Below are 23,235 nucleotides of genomic sequence, written 5' to 3' on the forward strand. Positions count from 1 at the left end.
GCCGCCGTGGCCCAGGGGTAGTGCCAGTCTGGTCTTCCTGCAGCCCCACAGCTGGCACAGGGCCCTCTCCAGCCTATGGCTCCTGTGCACCAGTGCAGCTGCAAGAGGTCCCTGCACCATCACAGCTGGCACGTGGCCATCTCTGGCCTGTGGTCCCGTGCAGCTGCATTGGTGCATGTGCAATATGTTCCTGCAGTGTCACAGCTAGTGTATGACCCTCTGCAGCCTACGGGTTCCTGTGCAGCTGCACTGGTGCAGGTGCGATATGTTCCTGCAGCATCAGAGCTGGTGTGTGACCCTGTTCGGCCCGTGGCCCCGTGCAGCTGCATTGGTGCAGGTGCAATATGCTCCTGCAGTGTCACAGCTGGTGCGTGACCCTGTCCGGCCCGTGGTCCTGTGCAGCTGCACTGGTGCCGGTGCAGCACGCTCCTGCAGCATCGCGGCGGCGGTGGCGGACCCCTCTGCAGCGGCCCGCGCGCACCCGCCCCAGCGCCGCCCCGACCCGGGCATCGGGTCCGGCTAAATCCTGCGGGACCCCCGCTCCCTCCCTCCCTCCCTCCCGCCCCGCCGCGCGCGCGCCGCCGCTCCCGCTCCCGCCGCGCGGCCTGCAGGTGGCGCCGCGGCGCCGCGGCGGCGGCGGGGGGCGGCGGGGGCGCGCGGGGCGGCGGGCGCGGGGCCGGGGCGGGAGCGCGCGCGCGCGCGCGCGGCGGGGCGGGCGGGAGCTGCTGCCGGCGCCCGCCCTCAGTCGCGCTGCGCGGAGCGAGCCGAGCGCCAGGGCGAAGCGCTGTCCCTTCAGCACCGCCCGGCCTCCGCCGACGCCGCGGGCATCATCATCGTCATCACTGCAAAATTAAACCTATTAAAAAAAAAAAATATATATATATATATATATATAAAATCCCCCCTGCTCCGTGCCGCCCCGCCGCAGCGCCCGGCCGAGCCGCCGCCAGTGACCGCGTGGTTTGCAGTAAGTAGGGGCGTGGGGGGCGAGGGGCGGCCAGGGGACCCCCCCGAAAAGGCGGACTCCCCCCCAAAATGGGGGCTGCCGGGGAGCGCTTCTCTAACCCGGGGTCTGCACGGAGACGGAGGGGGGCAGATGCACCCCAGCACCCGCGGAGCCGCGGTGTGGGGTATCCCAGTGCCGATTAATATTTGTGCCGGCGACGGCGGCCCCGCTCCATAGCGCGGTGTGCGGGGGGCACAGGCTGCGCCCGGGCGGCGTTGGGGGGCATGCTCGGGGGGGGTCTCGCAAGGCGCAGCAAAGCGTGCACGAAGTTGCTCCCGATGCGGCGTGCTTCGTCTCTAGAAACCCCGGCAACTGCCGCGCGGAGTCGACCCTAGCGACGTGAGGCAGAAATCCTCGTCTTCCCGCTACCCCTGTGACATTGGTCGTCTTGCTGGTTTCAGGTCTGGACAGCAAGGTCCAAGAATGGTGAAGCTGGGGAGTAATTTGAACGACAAGAACAACAAACAACCATCCAGCGAAGATGGTTTTCAGACAGTTCCTCTGATCACACCTTTGGAAGTAAATCACCTGCAGTTCCCCGCGCCGGAAAAGGTAAACCAGGATTAGATCACGCTCATGCATGATTATGCACACACGCACCCCCCCGCTTTACACTGCCCTGCCGACTTGCTGTTCTCTGATAACGTAAACTGTGGCATAGCGGTTACCCAATACATAAAAAGGATTTATCTTTCTTAGTGTGCTTATCTGCTTTAACACAGCAAAGAAGCACACAACTGTCCTCTCAAGCCTTTCCTGTCCCCTCAAAAAAACCAATATTCCTTCTTAAGTACATCTGGAAAAAGCTTAGTGTGCCTCTCTTATAAATGCCGGAGAAACTGAGGATAAGTTTATGATGCATTATTATTGGTCAGATTAATTGCCAGCATTCAGAGTAATATGATAACTCTTCTGAAATAAGCAGCTATTTTAATTATCTCAGTTGAGGTTTGTTTTCTTCTCTGGGGCTGTGCAATGCTTATTTGGCTATGAGTGATGGTGATTTCTCTGAGGAGAGCAACCACATTCCCCCATGCGATGGGAGGTGATGGAGCAATCCGTGGGTTCATCCCCCATTGGCTCCAGGGAGGGGACAGCTTTCCCCCCTACCCAGTCAACATTTCCAGAACTGATTGCAGCACGAAAATGTCCAGAAATGTGCATCAGTGATTGGCTGAGGTTTGGTGGCTGGAGCTTTTTAGATGCAATATGTACTATGAAATCTTTTGTCTATTTCTGTGCAGTGACGATGCATATCAATATAACCTGGTGAGGACATGATGAGACCGTAAAATCTGTATGCCCCAACAGTCCTTACAAAAACAAAGCCTATCTGCAGTGTAGTTCCCAGATACCACAGAGATGGAGCCAACTCACTTGAAAGTACAGACAGAATGATTACATCTTGCAGGATAATGGAATTATAGTAAAATTTACACTGATGATTATTGAACGTATATCCTGTTTTTTACCGTAGGACAAAATAAAGTTTCTCTAAATACATTAGAAGAACATGATGATGGATGCGATAAAACTCTTTAGAAAGACAAACTGTTTATTTTACAATACAGCTGAGTCAACTGCCTTGCCATCCTGGGAAGCAAACCTATGCCAAAGGGGCTAGATTCATTTCCCATGTGTGTCATGGCAATCAGGAGCAACTTCAAAGTATTCAGGAGAGTTACACTTCTGTGAATTGTTGTAAGTGAGAGGATAAACTGGCCCTTATCTATAATTCTGATTAATAAGATTAAGGAAAACAACTCAGGCAAAGCAACATGATTTATCAAAGAAGTCTGAGAGGCTCAAAGAAAATTATAGATGTGTAAAAGTAACTCATTTGATGATGGTACAAATACCTTATTGAGATGGAGATCATATACTCAGTGTCACAGGATGCGAAATTTAAATGACTCTTGTATCAGGTGAGACACAGAAAACCTAACAAAAATCCTTTCAAGCTAATAAAGTGATAATGAGTGTTTTCATGACTACCAGGTTCCAATTGCCTGTTGGTGAACACAGATCGGAGTGTATCAGTCTAGTGCGAGTCCGTGCTGATTTTTGTGTTTAAACATGCCTACATCAATAATGCCCATGTTGTTGAGGCACATTATCTTCATTAGCATACATTAGTGTCAGTGCATCCACTGACATCAGTGTTTTCCTTTGCTGAAAGAGTGGGATGTTTCTCCAGGAGTGGTAAGCATGATTCAGAACTCAGAGTCAGTTGTATTGATTTCTACAGGCTTTGCTTCAGCTCCTAAGTGTAGTATGCCTAGAGTCAGTGGTGACTGAAAATCTGTTACGATAACAAGAGGTCATTTATTATAAGACCAAAATAATTCACATTTTTCTTCCTTTATTATTTGTAGAACAAATTCTGTTGTGATGAAGTTCACCTTAGGGCAGAGGGCCTGCATAAAGAGCTGTTAACAAGGAGTTGAGTCTCACGTAAAGAGCTTGGGTAAAGGTTAAGTGATAGGGGAGAGTTTCATCTTTGTACTTAGTAAAGCAAAACGACTGACTTCAGTGAGATCGTGAGCCTGAGGAAGAGCAGACATGGATTTCGAGTCTTCCAGACTATTTTTGTTTGGATTTGCTTTGCAGTCAGGAAGCAGGATTAAAAAAAACTAAAAACAATTTGAGTTTCTGTGTATAGAGGGTATTCCTAAAACCTGCCAGCTGTTGATTGTAGCTTCTAAGAGGGAGCACACAAGTCAGCCTGCTTTCTGGTGTCTCTTGCATGGGATGCTGCATGAATCACCAGAGTCAAAACTGGTGTGCTGGTGGGGTCTCTGTGAAATGGCTCAGAAGGGCTTTGCTCTCCTGTTTTCTTAAACGTAAATCCATTGCTGCTTGCTTGCAACCACAAGGAGGCAATGTCCTGGGCCTCCGTGTTCCTGTGATTGCAGATCAGCTGCTGTGAATCACATCTCATTTCCACTGCAATAAAGAGCTGATGTGCCTTGTCCTATAAATGATGTCAAAAAAAAAAAAAACCTGTTAAATACTCGTTTTTGTGGGGTTGTTCTGACCAAGAGAGGGTATCTTCATTTAATATATGGAGTGATCTTAACCTGGATCTGAGCTTGGGTCTAGGAGCAATCCAGGGTGCATCAAAACTGCAGAAAGGAGGCCCGACTGCTGCTTGGGTCTGTGTACTTGCTCTAACTTCTGTCTCTCTGGTAGGTTAACAGTAAAGAAGCTCTGTGTTTGGCTAGCAATTCAAGCGTATGCTAGACCTGTGCTGCTGCAACCCAACTGCTGTTATTACCTGTGTGCAATAATGCCTCCAGTGTACGCATGCCACACAGCAGCGGTTTGCAAGCTCTGTTATTTTATAGGAACCTTTGTTTTTTCCAGCTGAGCCTTAGACACCTGTATGCAAGTTAAAGAAAAATAAACCTGTTGTTTGTAAGCATACTTACATTTGCAGGTCCTTAAAAGCAACCCACAAAGCCCATGGAATTTACAGATTGAGAACTGTTTATTTTGTTGTTGTTGTTTTGGTTTTTTTGGGTTTTTTTTAAGGGCTTTAAATACCTAATTTTTCTTCATTATAAGGAGTATTTCTGTATCTGGATCACTCAGAGAATAGCTCTAAGTGATTCTCAGCATCAGTTTTTATAGATGTTTCACTACAGCTCCAGCTCTTTCAAAGTGTTTTCTGTGTCCGGCCCTGATTTCAAAGCAAGGATACAAAGAAAGACTATCAAAAAGAGGTTTTTGCTCATGTGATGCAGTATGTAATTCCTGAAGTCCATCTCTGTTCAGATAGTTCCTTGATTATAAGAAATAGCAATTATAAGAAATCACTGTAGAGGGGGAGCCCCCCCCACACACCCTTTTTTTAAAGCTAAGCATAAACTTACTGGCTGTCCTTGTTGGGGATGCTTCCTTAACAAGCTTGGTCTTTGAAGTGCGGAGAGCTTGGCCGTTCCCTGACTTCCACCTTGATGCTGCTGAAAAACCCAGGCACTTGTTTGCATGCTGAAGTAGGAATTCAGGAGGCTTGAATTTGGCAACTGTTTTCTTTTCTTATTTAATTCTTGACCACTAGTCTAACTAGTTCTTTTTCCATCAAAAGGGGGCCTTTCCTACAAAGGTTCGTGTTATTCCTCCTGCAGCATCAACATTTTGGTCATTCTGTCAGCAGCTGTATAGCTGCAAGGGAAGAAATGTGCCCAGTATGGTAGTTTCTCCCCTAGGGTCCTAAGCCTGCTGTGTATTTATATTTATTGACCGTCTTCAAGCATTTCCTTGGCTCCCCTCATCTATTCTTGCTGGGAGGGGCATTTACAGAGGGTAAAGATGCTCTTAAATCATTTTTGTGTGGCCTTTTTGCTGAAATCCACCCACGTAACAGGAATAATAGCTATCACTGCTGACAAGCCCTTGACCTGGCTTTTTATGTCTCTGTATTTCATTTCTTCTGTATTCAGAAAATGAAAAAAGAGGTCTGTTTCTTTTAGGAGCAGAGGGAAAAAGGCTAGCTGTTTGCTTGTTTTCCTAGGCATAGTCAAAGTGCTTTGGATGTAATCATTATGTGTCTGTGCAGTGGTGATGCTAAAAGACATGCAGCTCTTCAGACCATACTTTTCCACTGAAATTGTAAATGAGACCAAGAATGGGGACCCCCTTGGTGTCACAGGCTTTCTTCAGTGTAGTCCAGCAGGAAATGCCTTTGTTCTGGCAGTAAAAATCCTAATTTTACAGAACACAAAAGTGCATGAAAGCCATTGTCAGAGCTGAAAAAATATCCGGTGTAACATTTGTGGGGAAAGCTGCAGAAGGCTTATCATGTGCTCCATTGTTCTTTATTTTGAGTGCATCTGGAGGCTTGAGAAGTAATTGGTCTGGTGACATATTCCTGCCTCCCAACACAAGAAGGAAAGAAAAGATAGATGTAACTGCTCTCTTCAAACGCTTTTCCCATCCTGTGCTCCCGACTCTTATCCTCCCTGGCCGCACCCCACTCAGAATGGCCTGGGCCGTGCTTTTATACAGAGTAATCAAGAGTTCCTGAAGATCAGGAAGGTCCCTTGTGCTCAGAGACTGTCCCTATGTGTTTCACAGAAAATAATGTTTTGTCCTAGCCAGCTGAGCTGGCATAATTAATAGTAGGCTGAATGAGTGCTTTTGTACCTTGGGGACCACTTGCAGCTCTCTCCTGAAATACTGATGCCAATCTGTCCTCTGCATTGCCTAGCAGCACACAGCAGTGCTAGCCAGCCCGAACGTGCAGTCGGGGCGGTGTGGAGCTGGTTTCGGGGTGCTGCTACACGTGGTGGGGCCGGGACAGCTCAGCTGCATCCACCACCCTCTGCCGGTGGGTCCTGATCTGGCGTGGGTGCTGGCATCCCCATTCCTGCTCACACTGCTGCGAGCTTCGGGGTTTGCTGTGAAGGGGCAAATGGCAAAGAGATGGGGCAGGGAATAGTAATCGTGGCAGCTGAAAGAGGGAAGAGTAAAAGGGAAGAGGTTGAAGCAAACGGAAAGAAAGCATGAGTAAAAGGAGGAAAAGAAAAAGAGAGCCTAGCAAATATGAAGGAATGGGCAGGCTGTCCTTCCTTTTCTTGTCCTTTCCCTGCTTGGGAAACTCTGTCTAATCCCCACAAACACCAAAGTCTGAGCCTTCCTCTCCTTTGTCCCCCTTCTGCCCTGTGCAAATCCATTTGTCCTCTACATGTGGGTTTGAATGTAAACACCGCCTCTGCTCATTAAGCTGTAATAAATATTTGCAGCAGCTCTTAGTCTGGCAAAGCAGAGTTTCTGGGGGAGCCTTTCTGGTTTTGTTTGCACATGAGTTTGTCTTGGACGGCTCTACCTGAGGTTCGTGACAGCTCAGGTTCTCGTTCTGCTGTAATTGCTGTCCTGCCAGACGTCTCCTGGCACACTGAGCACCTTGGCTCGCTTTCGATCCATTCACGGCAGGACTATGCTGCAATCCAAACGCACGTTTGCAGCCTTCACAGACACCTGGGGTAGCATTAATCTACCTCACTTGCATACAGATAACATGTCGCTACCATAGGGTGGGCTGCAGCTCCTGAGTATGGAAACTTTCAGGATTTGTGTAGCCTGTACAGAAATTTTTTTCTCCTTAATTTCACTGCTATATTTGTCTGAATTAGGTAGTTTAAAGCTAGCTCATGCCTGCCTCATGTGAGCTCCATTGCCTCTCTTAAACCTGGTTGTATCTACACTGCAACTCCTAGATCTGTATTCTGCAGAAACAGTGGAAATGGGCACAGACAAGAAAAAGTGTGTTGGAGTATGGATATTTGGCTAAGCCTGTTGCAATCTGTTCTTTTTTCTAACAAGAAAACATACTGCTGCAGGCGGAAGCTATCATTTCAGCAAGACTGTGGATTAAAACTCACTTACCAGTTACTTACTGGTTTATATAGTGAGACCGGACAAGATTCTTGGCTACTGTAAATGAGTGAAGTTTAGATGAAATCAATGGAGCTCTGCTAATTTACCCTGACCAATTTACCATCACTACTCCTGTGTGATTGATTCTTTTGTCTGCTTTGCTATATCCTTCCCTTGCTGAACTTACTGAAATCAATTTTTGTCACCCTTACGCAGCTTCCCATGGATTCCTGCTGGTTATGGTCACATGGGGATTTGTAGGGGGACTAAGCTGAACAATTTTACAAGCTCTCTTTGCACTTGCAAGCAATGCCTTTCCCTTCTCAGCGTCTTTCAGCTCCCAGTGCAGCCTTTGCTTTCCGTGTTCCCTTTCATCTGTGACGCCAGGGCTGATTACATTTGCTGTCTTTGTCCTTTTGTGATGTTCCTCATGCCTGGAATATTTTCCTGGCACTGATTCAGGAGACCACTCTTTCTCTACCACCCTCTGTGAAACTCATTTGTAGCACAACATCCATTAGATGAGCTGATATAGTGGGCGGGCAGGGGGGAAGGCAGCCTGTTTCCACTAACTGTGGCTTTCTCCATTGACTATGAAGATTATGGATTCGATGACTTAGTGTCCTTTGGATTTTTTTTTTCTTTTGCTGCTTGGTATTTCAGGCATTTCATATAGTCAAGTAGTGACTAGGATGTCATGGGGACTACCATTACATACATCCCAAATACCAATCATTATTAGTCTCTGAGAAGTCTGCATGCTGAGATGCATTCATCCAGTAGATAAGGAAGCAGAGCTGCCTCTGCCGTAGGATGGGAGATAGTTGTAATTATTTGGGAAAGTTTTTAAAGGCCTAATTGTTCAAAAATTTGGGAATCTGCAGCATGATGATTTCCAGGTAGTCTCAGATTACTGGTCCCTCTGGTCCAATGTGTCCTGTTTCTAGCAGTAGCTGGTCCAACACAGTCAGAAGGAGGTGTAGAAGATGCTGCAGCAAGTGTGGAGCAGTTCTTGTCTGTGAATGTTTCATCCTAAGCCTGCAGAGCAAGAGATTGTTTTGAGCCCTGAAACATGATTCTTTTTTTCAGCTCTTTTCCTGCGCTTTTTATTGCTAAGTATTATAACTTCAGCTACTGTTGGCAGTATGCACATCTCATTTGCCCTTCGCAGCTGGCTGTGTGCAAGGATTACAGCCGGTAGATCCCTGGAGAATGTTGTGGGGGAGCAGGTGGGGAATTTTAGCCATTCTTTGGCTTGTAGCTCGTAAGCCTAGACACCAACTGAGTCACAGCAGATTTAGTGACAGGACTGGGGGGTCACCATTTTGCTATCGTCAGGAACCTGGACAGCATGCTACAGCTGGAACTCAGTCTAAAGACTTTTTTGGATATTGATGCCTAGTTGGGTTATCAAGACAGAGGAAACCACAATGTCAGTGCCAGTAATTGGTTTAGATTTTTTATTCTCTCTTTGCAAGGAATGAAGAAAGGAGTGTCTTTGGAAGTTGAGAGTCTCATTCTTATTTAAGTGAGCATGACTAACGTATATGGAAACTGAGGGGTGTGTTACAACCGTTTTCTGGGACTAGGAAGGCCAGCTTTGAACCTGGAAGAAACCTTTCTCCTTGGTAAAGCAGCATATTTTTTTTTTCTCTTCTGTCAATCCAAAAGCCTCTCTGAGTGAGAGGGTCTTCATTATTAATAATCCTGGGAAGTAGTATTTTAAATTTTTATGGTCTGCACTTTGCAGCACCTGCACCACAATATATTACATGCACCATGGCAGTGAAGTGGGAATTACAGCAGGGCTGCATGTCCTTTTCCAAATGAATAATTTAAAGTTTTCACAATGCCATTTATGTTAAATATTATTACTCATTTCTTCAGGGAAAACCATAGAGCTTGAACGCAAATATAAAGTGGCAATAAATGATGTTACATTTAACCAGACAGAGACAAGACTCAGAATTCATAGCAGTTCATTTTCTGAAACGCTTACTTCATCCCACTGCAGGAAAATCCTTTTTAAAGTTCCGTGCTTGATGTGATATTTTTCCATTTGTCACATTTCACGTCTACGCTGCTTCTTCCCTCTGAAAGCAAATGCTTTTAATATAGTCCTCTATAGAAGCTTGCTTGCTTTTTCTTATCTGGCTTTCTCAACGCTCTCCTACTGTTTACTTTCCCAAGGTTGTCGATGATGGATTTCCTGCTGGTGTACACAGCCTGTTGTTTCTCACCACAGCCTGATCTGTTGTTTCTCACCTCAGCGTACCTGTAATTTTCCAAGCCATCATTACAGAAAAGGTGCCCGGTCCTGCATTCATTAAAGACCAGGAAAGGTTTCCTATTGACTCCAGTATTGTCACCAGCATTAAGCCTAGTATAATAAGCACATTTAGGTTTAGAACTTGATAGATGTATTGGTAAGCAGCATAATTAGACAAAATCTTTCTTACGTAGACCAGTATGAAAGATATGGATTGTGTCCTACCACATTTGTGTTTCTATAACTTTTATAGTCCGTTCTCTATAGATTACTGCTGAACTCTCACAGGAAAAGCGTTTAATGTGGGAGTGGAATGAAGAATCAGAAGATGCAAGAAAGTGGGCAGAAAGTTGAAACCTTTCGACACAAGGAGAGTGTGCTTACGTGTGCTAACCTAGAAAGACTGACGACAGCAGTTCTGCAGAGAGCTGCCATTTCCCATAGCGTATCCAATTCCTCCCCACCCCAGCCACATCACATGCTCTAATAGCCCCTAATTCCAAGAATGCTGTATTTATATGGAGAATGCGCTGGAGCTGCTATTATCGCCTTAGGTGCACAGTTTAGAAAAAAATGAGAAAACACGGTGCACTATGAGTAGCAGCAAGCCCTGGTCTCTCTTCCTCTCTTTCAAACTGCTGGTGTGACTCAGCACATTACTAACCTTTATTAATACCCTCCCCCCTTTTTTTCCTTTCCCCTCCCCTAATCCCCCATCTTTACTATGGGGATACTGGGTACGTGCTGATATGTTGTTGTCTTGCCAAAGAGTACCACGGGCGCCCCAAGCAACAGTAATTTAACTGGCTATGGGAAGGTGGTTGAGGCAAGGCTTAAGCTCTTGTCTGGCAAAGCACTTAAATGCACACTTAACTTCAAATATCTGACTAATCCTGCTGATGTTAGTAGGACTACTTACGTGCGTAAGTGCTTTGAGTAGGAATTTAATGAGTTCAAATGCTAGATAAACTTAATTTTGGAGAAAGCTGTAAGAACTAGAAGTGTAGATTCTAGTAACTGGACGTGTCTTTTTGCTGGTCAGTGGAAGCCCTTTTCTCTCTTTCACACTTCTTGTGTTCTTACAGTTTGTCTGCAAACTTCTTCTAGGAAGCAACTTTCAAAGAACAATTTTGCTTCAGATTTAAAGTGAAGAAAACCCTAGGCAATTTAGTGCTGTTCTGTTTATTGCATCCATCATAAACAGCACAGTCTCTCTGCAGTTTACAGGTGAGGAGTCCCTAGGAAATTGTGTGATAACTTTAAGAACAGTTAGAGCAGCAACATAAATTTGCAGGGAGATCCCCCTGAGCTGGTATTCATCTGGACTCCATCCACAGAGTGGGTTTTAAAGGGATGCAGATGGGCTGGCCTGAGCTGGCAGGGAAGCCGCTCTCCTTGGACAAGAACAGCGTGTGAAGCGAGCCACAGGCATAAGCCAGTGCAGGATCAGGGCTGAGGTAAAGAAACAATAAGACTGACAAGTGTCCAGAAAAGTTTGAAGGGTATTTATGCAGCAATCACAAAGGCTCAGCTAATCCAAAAAAAGGTTGATGGGATAATTCTTGCTCTTTAATATTGAGTTACTGGTGTGCAGCTTGCTTCATGAGATAAATAAGAATGGATTCCCTGCCCCAGAAAGTTTATTTGACCTGCACAAAAGCATGTTGACCTGCAAGTGCCAGACCCTTTCCACCATGAGGTGTATCAGTTGAATCAAGTCTTGGAGTGTGCAGGAGGAGGTGTGGGAACAAGGAGGCATGTGCTGAAAGGTGACTGAGAATGGGCAGAAAGGTGCTGCTTCAGCAGGGATGGAAAGGGAGCCGATTCTTCTATTTTGGGAGTATTCAAGAGGCTACTTGTCTACTTAAGCACTGGTTTGGTTGTTTGCATTTATTTTCTGTACTCATGGGGCCAAAAAATACTAGAAGTATTGCAGTACTGCAGACTATGGAATTTACCTACTTACAGCAATCCATTTCCACCATGACAATATTGCAAAGAAGAAAATGAAGAGATGGGCATTTCTTTCACTTCCGTTTGCTTTGAATTTAAACCTGCATAGGACCCCACTTCTTATATTCCCTTTCACCAGACTTAATCAAGAATAACTCTACTGAAGTCAGCAAGGCTGCAAAATGAACAAGAAGAGGAAATCAGGATCTTTCTATTTGCTGTGGTTTATAATAAATGCCAATAGCTCTCCCAGGATACCTGTCTTAGTGTGAGATGAATATGCTTTGTTTGCATTCAAACAGTGGGATCCTGGTCTCTGATGGAACCACTCTAGGGGCAGCCAGTGATAAAAAAACTCTGATCATTGCACTGACTGTGGAGTCAGTGGGGTTTTTATTACTGCACAGTCCAACAGCAATGTGGTTACAATTTCTGGTAGACTGTACTGTCAGGAATTATCTCTCAGTGACAAAATGGAAAGAAAAGGTGAAAAAAGGGTGGTAGGAGGGTCCCACCCTAACAATCCAAACCAGAAAACTGGCAGATGAAAACGGAACAAACAAACAAAAAACAAAATAGCAAACAAAACTAATAATGCTAAAAAATATGGTGAAGAATTCTTCGTAATATTAATTATTCCTTTCCTAAGTTTGCACTCTGAATGATGCATTGTGCTTTAACCAAGCTCTCGTGTGTTTTTACTAGCTCTTGTTTAAACTTGTTCCAGAGACCCTCACACCTGACGGATGCATGGGAGGCTGCCAGCCCTGGGGAGCGCTCCACTGAAATTGTGTGCGTGTAGATTATGATCTGACAGCGTTCACTTCTGTTCTGGACACTGCTGAAGTAGCCCTGGCTGGGATGGCCTCGCTAGTGCAGGAGGCACAAGGCATTTGATGAACTCAACTTCCAGAAGCCTTTGCTGAGGCTTCCTGGTGGCACCTTGTGGGATGGAGAAGTGGTGAACGTTACTGCAGATCCATCCTCAGGCTTATTTAGTTAGACTGCAGGTGACTGGACAAGCGGTAGCTATTTTCTTCTAAATGTGCACCCAGTGCCTTCAGCAAAACTGCGTTGTTATCATTGCTGCCACAGTACTGACCGTTACCCCCACACTACAGGTTCTGAGTTTTCTGTTTTTCCTCTATCTTTTCACTCCTGTGTTCTCTTTAAAGAGGAGACCTTTCTGACCGCCGTGTCTTTCTTCTGCTGAGTAATTCCACCAGGTGTCTGACTAAGATACTTCTGGAGAGCAGATATTTAGCTTTTTTGTTGCCAAATGGCATTTAGCAAAGGATTCATCTTGGCTCCTGTACTAAAGCTTTTTGATACCACTGCAAATTTCTCTGTAAAACACTGACCAGTAGGGTAGCTATGGCTCCATGCACCCACAATTTCACTGCTGGCACAGTCAGCAAAATGGGTTGCAAGTAGTTTCTGTGTTGGCTGGGGACTGAGGTTATTTATTTATTCACAGACATGATAAACATTGATACCTTGTGAAGGGCTGCGTGGGTTTATTTCCAGTCTCACACTGTACCCTTGTCTGGAGAGAGCACAAGTCAAACTCTCCTACTTACAGGATATTGGTTGAACGTAAAGACAAAGTAAAAAAAATCAGTAAGAAAACTAGGATCAATGACAAAGAGTGGAAAAAAGATGTAAATTATATATAGAAACAAGTAAGGCTTTTAATTCTCCTCCCGCCCCCATGGTCCTTCATTAAGACCTAATGTCAGAGCATGTGGGAAAGCCTTCTTATGTATATTTAAAGAGTTTATCTACAACTAAGATCTGTATTAAACAGGAAGCAAGGATCTGGGAGAATTCAAAGAGATTAACTAAAAATAAATCAGACATTGCAGAGAGGGAGAGTGAACGCTGTGGCATCGCTTCAGCAGTGGTTTCTGCAATTAGAGGGAGAAAGGTTCACAGCAGGAGTCCGCAGAGGAGAGGGGAGCTGGGTATTGTGGCTGATAGGTTTAAAAACAGAACATGAGTGCAGCTGCTGAGCACTGGTTACCAGGCGTTAATGGCTGATACGGTAATTTACTGTCCTGGGTTTACAAAAGGCCAGCAAGGAGACTGGAAAGCTCGGGTTCAACTTTGTACAATCCTGAGTGCACTTGGCTCCTTTTGAGCCAGAGAATGAAATTAGTACTTGTTTGTAACTCAGAGCTAACTTGGGCCAGTTTGTCCTGAGTGGAGAGAGAGCTTTGCCTTATTGGTCCACAGTGTGTTGGGCTGTGCTTCAGAGAATAGCAGGGATCGGTTTGTCCCAAACCCGCTGAATCAACCTTGTTCCCATGTGCTGTATCCCGACATCTGTGCTGTGTCATCAGAAATCCTGAGTTCCAAAATGCTAATATAAGTATATTTGGGTGGCTTTTTCTGCTCTCTTTTTCCCGAGGCGTAATGTTGCAAGTGCTACTGTACTAAATATTATGGAGAGGGATTTGCTGAAGGATGTAAATATTCATCGGTCTTTGCTGATTTGCATTAGAATCCAGAAAATTGACTTAACTCCATGCTGATTTTCTTTCACTCTGATTTTCACATGCATTAAGTGTAGGAGGATTAAATACCTGGAGCGCTCTCCGGTCCAAACCAGACTTCATTTGGAAATAAGTTCTTCAAAAGCTGGCAACTCAACCTCGTACACCACTTCATAATCTTTTTCTACAATACTTCAAGACTTTACGTATCTAAGTAAGAGTTTTAGGATCACTCCTGTCACTCCCATATCAACCAGTCCCCACACTAAGTATTTAACTTTCATTTTTCAAGGCTGACAACTGTGTGGTCTTGCAGTTTAGAATGGGAGGCCAAAAAGCGAAAGAGTTGGCCTTAGGGCTGGGAGCTTCAATGTTCGTTCTATCCTCTTGTGTTTAACCTAGCTGAACCTTGCAACCACACTAAATCGCTATATGCCTTGTGCAACTTGGTCCTATTTCAGGAGTCCTATTCAGGTATTGGTATAATGTTCCCAGTGTTCTACAAATGGCTGGGAGCAGGAGTGGTCCAGGCCACCCAGTGTGGATGGGTCTTCCATTCATTTTGATGTCCTTCGACAAATGCTTAAGAGTTTGCCAAACAAAGCCTGTATTATCAGTCTCTAAAATTCTTATAATAGGAGAAAGACAGAGGGCCTGTCTGCCTAGCTGTCACTGTAGGGTATGTGAGCGTAGCAGGGCTGGTAAGGGGAAGAGTGAAAATGCACAAGAGCAGCGGTAGAGTGTGCTCGCAACCACAACCCAGGCGCGCTAGGGACTAGCTCCAGCTCTTGGCCAACATTGAAGATGGGGTCGTTTTGTCTTCTCTGGCATTTCCCAGTTGGATTAAGACAGTGCAGCTATGTTGGCATGCTCTCACGCTGTTATTTTGCTGCATAGACTCAGGCATGTGTAGTCTTTTAGGGCTCTGAAGTTTCATGGAATGGATACGGTCCCCTCTGAAGAGTTTTTAGTTTCAGAGCACAGCCCTGTTGCTAGTCCTCTCTGGGATTAGCTGACATTAGGTGTTGCATTTTTTTTTTTTGGTTGTGGTGGGTGGATTTTATCCAAAATATTTAAGCTAATTCTGGGTTACAAATTAATTCAATGTAGATCGAAGATGCAGTTGGTAATTTGATCATACCCTTTTAAAAGCCACTTACAGGCTTTTCAGTTGGAATAAGACACTTCTCTCTCTTTTATTTTTTTTTCTTTAACAAAATTACCAGGAACTGGATTAGTCAGCAGTTGAAACTGAGATCTTCTGCAGAAAAAACAAGGTGATAGTATGAGATTAATATTGATAATCTGGAATCTGAATAAATGAGAGAACAAATGGCCTCAATTTACACTGACTTCAGTGGAATTTCTTAGGACTGGGCTTTTAATAACTGAGGCTCTTTTTTAGGATTTGCTGATACTCTGCATATTCTGCCCGTATAATATGATATAAAAATTTTTGCCTGGTCCTAAACAAAAGTCTCTGTTAAACATTTTGTTCTCAGCTATTTTAAGACTCAATGTGATAAACACACTGTACTAGGTCTGTATATCTGCCTATCTATTGATCTATCTCTTTTAGTTCCCAAGGGTATCACGAGTTTGTGTTAGTTTACGGTTATAAGACAGTTGCATAGGTTCAGGGAAAGGTTAATATAGAAAAAAATGGGGCTTTGATAACAAAAATGTGCATGCTTTGTGCAGAAACCTTAAAAGTGTTGACATTTTCCAGGTAATTGTGAAAACAAGAACAGAATATCAGCCTGACCAGAAGAACAAAGGAAAACTCAGAGTGCCCAAAATTGCTGAATTCACAGTCAGTTTCACTGATGGTGTAACAGAAAGGCTAAAGGTAAGAAATGGTTTTTCTAGTACCTTATGATGAAAGTGCCATTCATTTTAGAATAACTGAATCACAGTGACAGTAAAGACATAACAAATTTAACTCTCCACCCATCACTAGGGTCAAAGAGAGGTTATCTGCATGAGTATAAAGCTTTTTCTTTTCAGGCAGACATGAAAATACTCTCATAATTAGACTTACATTAGAAAATGGTTGTCTTCTCCCAAGAAAAATTGTGTGAATTTTTTCCAGCCCAAACTGAAAGTAAAAAAGGTTTGAATGTGTTTTTTTTTTCCCTCAAATCACTTGAGTTAATTAAAAAAATCTGTAAAAACTAATTGAAACAGTTTGTCTCGACATTTAAAAAACTCTTTCGGTCTGTAGCCAACCAACTCTTTTAATATTTAAAATGTTTTACTATTATATAGTTTTATTATTATAAATGAAAAGTCATTTCAAAATGGATAAAAGAAGAGATATGAGAGATACATGTGAGCATATCCTGTACTGCAGCAGTTTTAGTTGAGAGGAAGTAGAATTTTCTGAGGAAAAATGTTTCCTTTGAAAATTTTCAACAAGTTGTACTCAAACATGGGAAGAAGCTCATGAATTGTTGAGTCTACCCAGTTCCTGTCTACTGCAACAAACTAAAATGGCTCAGTTCCTCCTAAAATCAGACTCCAATCATGTAGCAGCTAGGATTTCCTCCTATTTTTATTGAGAAATTATGATCCTTTTCCTAAACCACAGAACATGTGAGTGATAAAAGTGTGAGATCTGATTTCACATTTCCAAAGTCAATGAAAATATCACTGATTTAAATAGAAAGTGTAGACAGATTCAATAGGGAAAAAGACTTTTAAGAGTTTGAATGTAGTGCCTAGTGAATAGTCCTGTCCCTTGAAGAGCTAGGATTGGGCTTGTAAATTTTTGCTAAAGGGTATATGATATTTTCTTTGAAACTCAGGAGGAATTGAATCAAGGAACTGAATAGTGTCTCATTTTGTCCAGTTGTTCTTAGTTTTGCTTAGAAACTAGAAGAAACAGTTTTCTTCTAAATTAATAGAAAATAATTATAATAATCATTTCTATCACTTTCAAAATGGTAACATGATCCAGGAAAAATTGTTATCATTCATCTCTGATAAACTTCAATATGAGTCTTGTTCAGCTTATTGAAAAGAGAAAGTTTAAGCTGCTGTCTTCTGAAGCAGTACTCAATGGCACTGTTTTCTGTTTTTCCAGAAATTCACTGGCATATATTTAACTAGGGTAGTTCTGTTGCTTCAATCCAGAATATTTAAATCCATAATTTATTTTAACATGTAAATAAATGTTTATAGCTGCGGGGGGGGGGGTGTTTGTTTTTTGTTTGTTTTTTTTGCCCCCAGTTGGCATAAACATGTTTTGATCTAAAATCCTTATGGGGTCTTATCATGGTGTTCATTTTGACTGAATTCTTCATTGATCTTATTGCTTGCGTAATACCTATTTACCACCAATAGTAAAGCTCCACAGGTACCACTAGTAAAGTAAATGCTGATTTAAACACAGTCTGGAAACCACAGTCTTGGAAACTACCACAGGCGCTTTCCAGTGTGAACAACATACAAATCAGAACCAGATATGACATACCTGAGAAACAACAGTAAAATCTAGAGTCTCCTGGAAGTGATATGTTGGGCCAGAGACCCTTAATAAATGGCATTATTGTTGATATTGTAAGTAACAGTGCATCACTGGGTATTTAAAATTTAATGCTGCAACCATGAACAGTGATAACATCAGCACAAGACCAAGTTTTAATCCCATCCAAAGATCTGGCTCTGTTATTTAAAAAAGCAGCCAAGAACACCTCATCCTTACACACTGAGCACGTTGGAGGCCCATTAGTTAAAAGCATAGCTCATGCACGGCAATGGATAAATCTCATTTCATCTACTCCTGCTATGGGGTATCTTATTTTTTCCAATTATTCAAACCCCCAGCTTGGCCTTGCATTCAAACCCCTCCTTTGAAGTATTCTTTTTTTCCCTCTCCCCTTCATCTTTTCGGTTTAGCTCTTCTCTTGCTTGCGCATGTGTGCGAGTGGAGGCCAAGGGCAGCCGGCGCGGGGAAGCAGGGGGCCCTAGCAGTGCTCCCAGCATGGATACCCATCACTTGTTCACCTTTGCGGCATGGTGGGGATTGCTGTGGGAACTGTGTCTCTTCTTACGCAGCCTGGCAGCATGACAGTTTCATTTTTTTAAGCTATTTCCTTTCCCTAAAGTCCATATGATTTTCATTCTCTGCTCTTCAATGCCAACTTATTAATCACTCAGCCTCTTGCCTAATACTGGATAAGACTATAAGCCTCTCCCTGCCTGCTTTTCATAAGGCTTTCATGTATCGTATTAAGTTTGTACTATTATTTCCTGACCAAAATGAGCTGTGATAATAGCTAATATTTCATTACTTTTGTACTTTTTTTTTTATTGCACCACATTTTTATACCGGTGCATATTTTTAGTGAAGTTATTAAAAATACTGCCCTCTGGTTATAAGCAGGCCTATTATCTGGTACTGATGAAATCATTTTACATTTCTTTTTTATAAGAGCAAATCATAGTAAATACTTAACTTTTATTTCAGTTTGGCTACACCTTTAAAAGCTTTAAAAAAAACCCCAACAGACAGCATAAATGAGATCATCATATTTTCTGTTGCTGGCTGGTTGCTTTGTATAGCTTTCCGGTAAGTGGTGCATTGGAAATATCATCCATACATTCTTGCTAATGCACTGGTTGAAATTAAAGTATTCATATATACTTGAGCCAGGCTGTTCGTGATTGTACACTGGAAGAAGCAAGTGAGTCATCCCATTGACTTCTGCAAGATAGATGGTGAAGGCCAAAGGTCCATCCACATGTGGGTGGACTGATATGTGTCTCTGCATCTGGTACCTGTAAGCTGGGGAAAGAGACAGGACAATGAGAGCATGTGAAGAAATAGCCAAGAGAGTGCTGTTGCACTGCTTTGGAGTCTCAGAGAATCTTGGAGAATATGCAGTAGGTTGCCTTGTATTTTATTTTTCATCCAAAAGCTGAAATTATCATCAATTGAGACAAATATAGCAAAGTGAATCTCCAGCATTAATAAGTGTGTGTGGGGAAAAAAGCTGCTGGTAATCCATATTATGACTATGCTCCCCACTCACCAATAAGCTCTTTGGAGTGCTTTTTCAGATTCCTATATCAATCTGTGAAGTGCTTTTCTTTCCTCTCTAATTCTGGTCATTTGGTATGGGAATGTTCTCAGGGAAGAAGGATTTTTTTTTCACCAAGTTCTTGTTTTTTCTGAATCATGTAGCTGCATTATAAAGAGCAGGCTCTCTGGGGGAAATTTGGGGACTTTATGAACATGGCAGTCAAATCCACAGATGCCCTTTATTCTGCCTTTTGGATATCTTTTATTGAAGAGGCTAATAAATTATTAGACGACTTTCTAGCATGAGCATGCCAAAGCCAGAATCTAAGCTTATGCATGCGTATTTTTCATCCATCCAGAATAGTACAGATCTGAGCTCTTTAATTATCATAAAGAAGAGACTGTCCCTAGGCAACAGTTCTTATTTCACACTACCTCTTCTGGGAATTTCAGATAGCTTCTGCAATGTGTCACGTCCCCTAATAGATGAGATTGTGGTTCTCTATAGCTCAGCACACAGTGTCCTGGAAGTCTGACCAATTAGGCTTATTCTTCAGCTGGATGAGTCACCCCATACATACTTTATAACAAATGTTTAAATAGTTGTGTGTAGATGGGTTACAAGAAAATGATGTTAAAACAGCATTATGGTTGAGCTATCCATACATAAGAAATTTCTTTCATCATTTTACTCCTCCACAGAGAAGCAATGACAACACTCTTCTAAGCTGACTGGCAGTGATTACAGACCTTGTCTCCTACAGACTGTTTACACCTTTGGAGACTGTGCCTCCAGGAAGTTTTTGAACCTCAAAGATCTCACTTTGTAGCAAGGATGTGTATCAAGGTCTGTCAGTCTGTAGGGGAATGGTGTCTGGTGTTTGCTTTCCACTTTGCTTGCTTTCAAAGTAGTGCGTGTTACCATGCCTTGTCATCCAGTGGTGATACGTCAGTGTAGCAGAAAGAGTCTGCAAATGTGATGACTCTACATATCCTGTTCCTTTCTGGAACAACATATCTGAGCCTATACATTTGAGATAGATAGGGCTTACTTTTTCTTTTGCCAATGAGAACCTATGTTACAGCTTTTGGGAACAATCTCTAATATGTAAGTATCATCATTCCCATGAGTTTCCACTTTAGTTCTTTTTATCAATGCTGAAATGAGATCAAATAGTCTTTTGCTTTTCATGCAGGCTATCCACTGAATCAAAAGTCTTGTTACTTCTGTAGGACAAGGTTTCCAGTGACTCCTTTTGTCATTTTTCTTGAAATGTGTTCAGTCAGTCCAGGTAACACAGAAGTCAGCCAGAAGCTTTTATGAGGTGGAGAATGGGCTTGAAAGCAAGCTTAAGCCTTCCACCCACTTTCTTGACTGTCACTTAGCTGGAGCTTGGGTTCAAGACATCAGCACTCTGCTTAAGAAGAATTAAGCTGGAGAATAGGACAATAGCTGCTGATGGATTTTGTGCTTGACCGAGTCAGACTTCATGAACAGGAGTGTAGGTAGTCCTGTGCTAGTCCTGAGTTTGCCTAGAGTTTTCCGTTTTCCTTAGGCTCCACTAAAGCCTGGGCTGGAGAGGCCTTTTAGCACAGGCTTCATTAGAGTTTATAACATGGTGAGTGAGGCTGAATCTACATGTAGCTGCCAGTCAGTTACTGGTTTTGCACAAGCTTCATTCTTTATTACACAAGTAAGTTCACTGCACATCCAGTTTGACCACTAAACGCTCTAAGAACTATTGATTACTGCCCTTTCAGGGAGACAGTGATTTAATGAAATACCTGGGTGATAGTTACCTACCATAGTTACCTGACCTCTCCAGTCTTTCACAGTTCTTTCCTTTTCATAGATCGTTTTCTTACGAAAGCTAAAATTACCAGTCTCTCAGAGTTGCAATAATTAAACCTGTACATGTCTGTAGCAGAACAAGTTGGGAATGGGTATATGGGGGAGAAATTGAGATGTTTAAGAAGACGTTTTCTTGTGAGCAATTTATCTAGCTGGAAAGATCAGTTGCAAGTATTGATCACTGCTTCACTGAACAAGACTGGGAACTTCACTCTTTTTGCTATAACGTGGCAAATTCATTTTCAGAGTCACTGGCTGTGTAATCCATTCCTGTTGAGTATGCAATGACAATAGATTTCTTATCACTAGATCAACCCTCCCACCTCTCCCTCCGCCCCGAAAACTGCTCTAATATACGCAGTTCCAATATCTAGTGGATGTAATGATTCAACACACTTTTCATCAGGTTCTTAAAATATGGTGGAACCCATTCAAATGTCTCCGTTATTGAAATACTCATATTGAAACAATTAATTTCCTCTGACCTAATGCAAAAGACATAGAACAAATTCTGTCTCCAGCTACACCCTACAAAACAGACTATGATGCAATAATTGTTCATTATCAAAAACATGCTTGTATCTGAAATGGGTGGCTCCTAATTAAGAAAGAGACCTTTTTTTTCCTGGGCCAGGGCCTGATTTCTGGTTGGTAGCAGCTTTGCTGAAATGTAAGATGCTTTACTTGTTTGCACCGGTAGAATTTGACCCATCAAATCCCCAAGGTCTTTAGCTAGATCTTGTAGTGAGAGGCTCCTCATGTGACAGGCATTGCTGTTTGGAGAGAAGGGAAGGTCCTCAGCTTGTATGCCTGTGGAAGAAAATGGGAGTTTTACTGTTCAGCAGAGGCAGATCTTGATCACTTTTGTGTCTGAAGGTAAGATGTGCCAAGACATAAGCACAAGTGTCTTGCAGAGTGTGGCGCAGAGAATTGCCACGTGGCCTCTAGAGACGTACTGCCAAATGACTGCACTTTGAGCATAGCTTGGAGAACTGCCTCATTTCCCTGAATGCATAAATTTATCTACCTTTCCATCCTGCCCTCATTTTTAAAGGGCACACCACCAGTGCAGCTGGGTGGGTGGTCACCTCCTGTGCTCTCCTGTACCGCCCAGGCTGTGGCATTCCCATATTTCTGTGCCCCCCAACACTTTTCCCGCACTCCCTTCCACACTGTGGTTCCCACAAGCTTCTGTATAGGATGTTCCGCTTTCACCTCTAGGGTATTGCTTTACGCTGATAGTTCCCCCTCTCACCTGCAAAGGAATGAATCCCAAGAGAGTGATCTGGGGCATTTCACTGTGCTCATTCAATAGCTAAATAAAATTAGAGGATCTTTTAATTGTTAAGTTACCACAGGGCAGGAGTAACTCACAGAGAAGGGGTCCTCTGAGTGTGAGCAGAACAATTTTCCTTACAGCTTTTTAATACTAACAATAACAACATTGCCATGGCAACTGCCACATCACATCAGTTATCTCCAAGATGCAGAGTGGCTGCTGAAAGATCCCATTACACTGACTAATGTGAGTGGTGCTCAAGGGAGGGAATACGCTCTAATACACAGAGATTTTTCTCACTTTGGTGATAATTGCTAATGTGGCTGAGATGTTGTTTCCGGGCTGCACACTACACAGCGCTCCGATGGGCTGTGTGATCCAGCAAAGCAGGGGGAATAGCGGAGGAAAATTGGAAAGGTGGCAGGCACGAGGGAGCACGTAAGCAGCAGCAGTAGTATTCAGGCCTTTGTGTCCCGCTGGCACCAGCTTAGGGGAGGGTGTAGTAGTTTCCTTTTGGGTCATGCATTCAAAGAGGGTCTTGGGTAGATTTCAGTACAAGGATGCCTCTTGGTCTCCAGGGATTGATTTGGATGCTTATTCACTCCCTTTGGGAGTACTCAACTATCGTCAGGAAATCTCCTTTCCCAGCGATCTGGGATTCCCTTCTGCTCTATCTGTGGTGCCTCAGGCGGTTGCATTATTCCCTTCTTCTGGTATATTCCTGTTGAAGAAATGTCAGGCAGCCCTCACTGCACCTAAATCTTCTCCAGGGAGTGATGGAGCGACTTGTCTCTGGAGCTCGAGCTGTGCATCATCTTTGGAGCTTGGTAGTAAGAATTATTTTCCACTGCAGTGTGGAGGGTCACGGTTCCCCCACCGAGACAAATCCAGTGCTCTGCCTTGCCTGGCCTCTGGTCTACTCATATCTGGTGCAAACTAGCGCCTGCATGGATTCAGGCTGCTCTTACACTCCC

General features: G+C 43.4%; 1 protein-coding gene across 1 annotated transcript in view; it reads left to right on the forward strand.

Annotated features, from left to right (window-relative positions):
* Positions 1-925: 925 nt before the first annotated feature.
* Positions 926-23,235, forward strand: part of NSG2 (neuronal vesicle trafficking associated 2) — a 37,078-nt gene continuing 14,768 nt past the window's right edge. Inside the window, exons 1-3 of the mRNA XM_067304839.1 lie at positions 926-967; positions 1,408-1,558; positions 15,834-15,953. Coding sequence (XP_067160940.1) covers positions 1,430-1,558; positions 15,834-15,953 — 249 coding nt within the window. The 5' untranslated portion in view covers positions 926-967; positions 1,408-1,429. The remainder of the gene's footprint in view (positions 968-1,407; positions 1,559-15,833; positions 15,954-23,235) is intronic.

This window comes from Apteryx mantelli, chromosome 14 (assembly GCF_036417845.1).
Source record: "Apteryx mantelli isolate bAptMan1 chromosome 14, bAptMan1.hap1, whole genome shotgun sequence".
NCBI lineage: Eukaryota > Metazoa > Chordata > Aves > Apterygiformes > Apterygidae > Apteryx > Apteryx mantelli.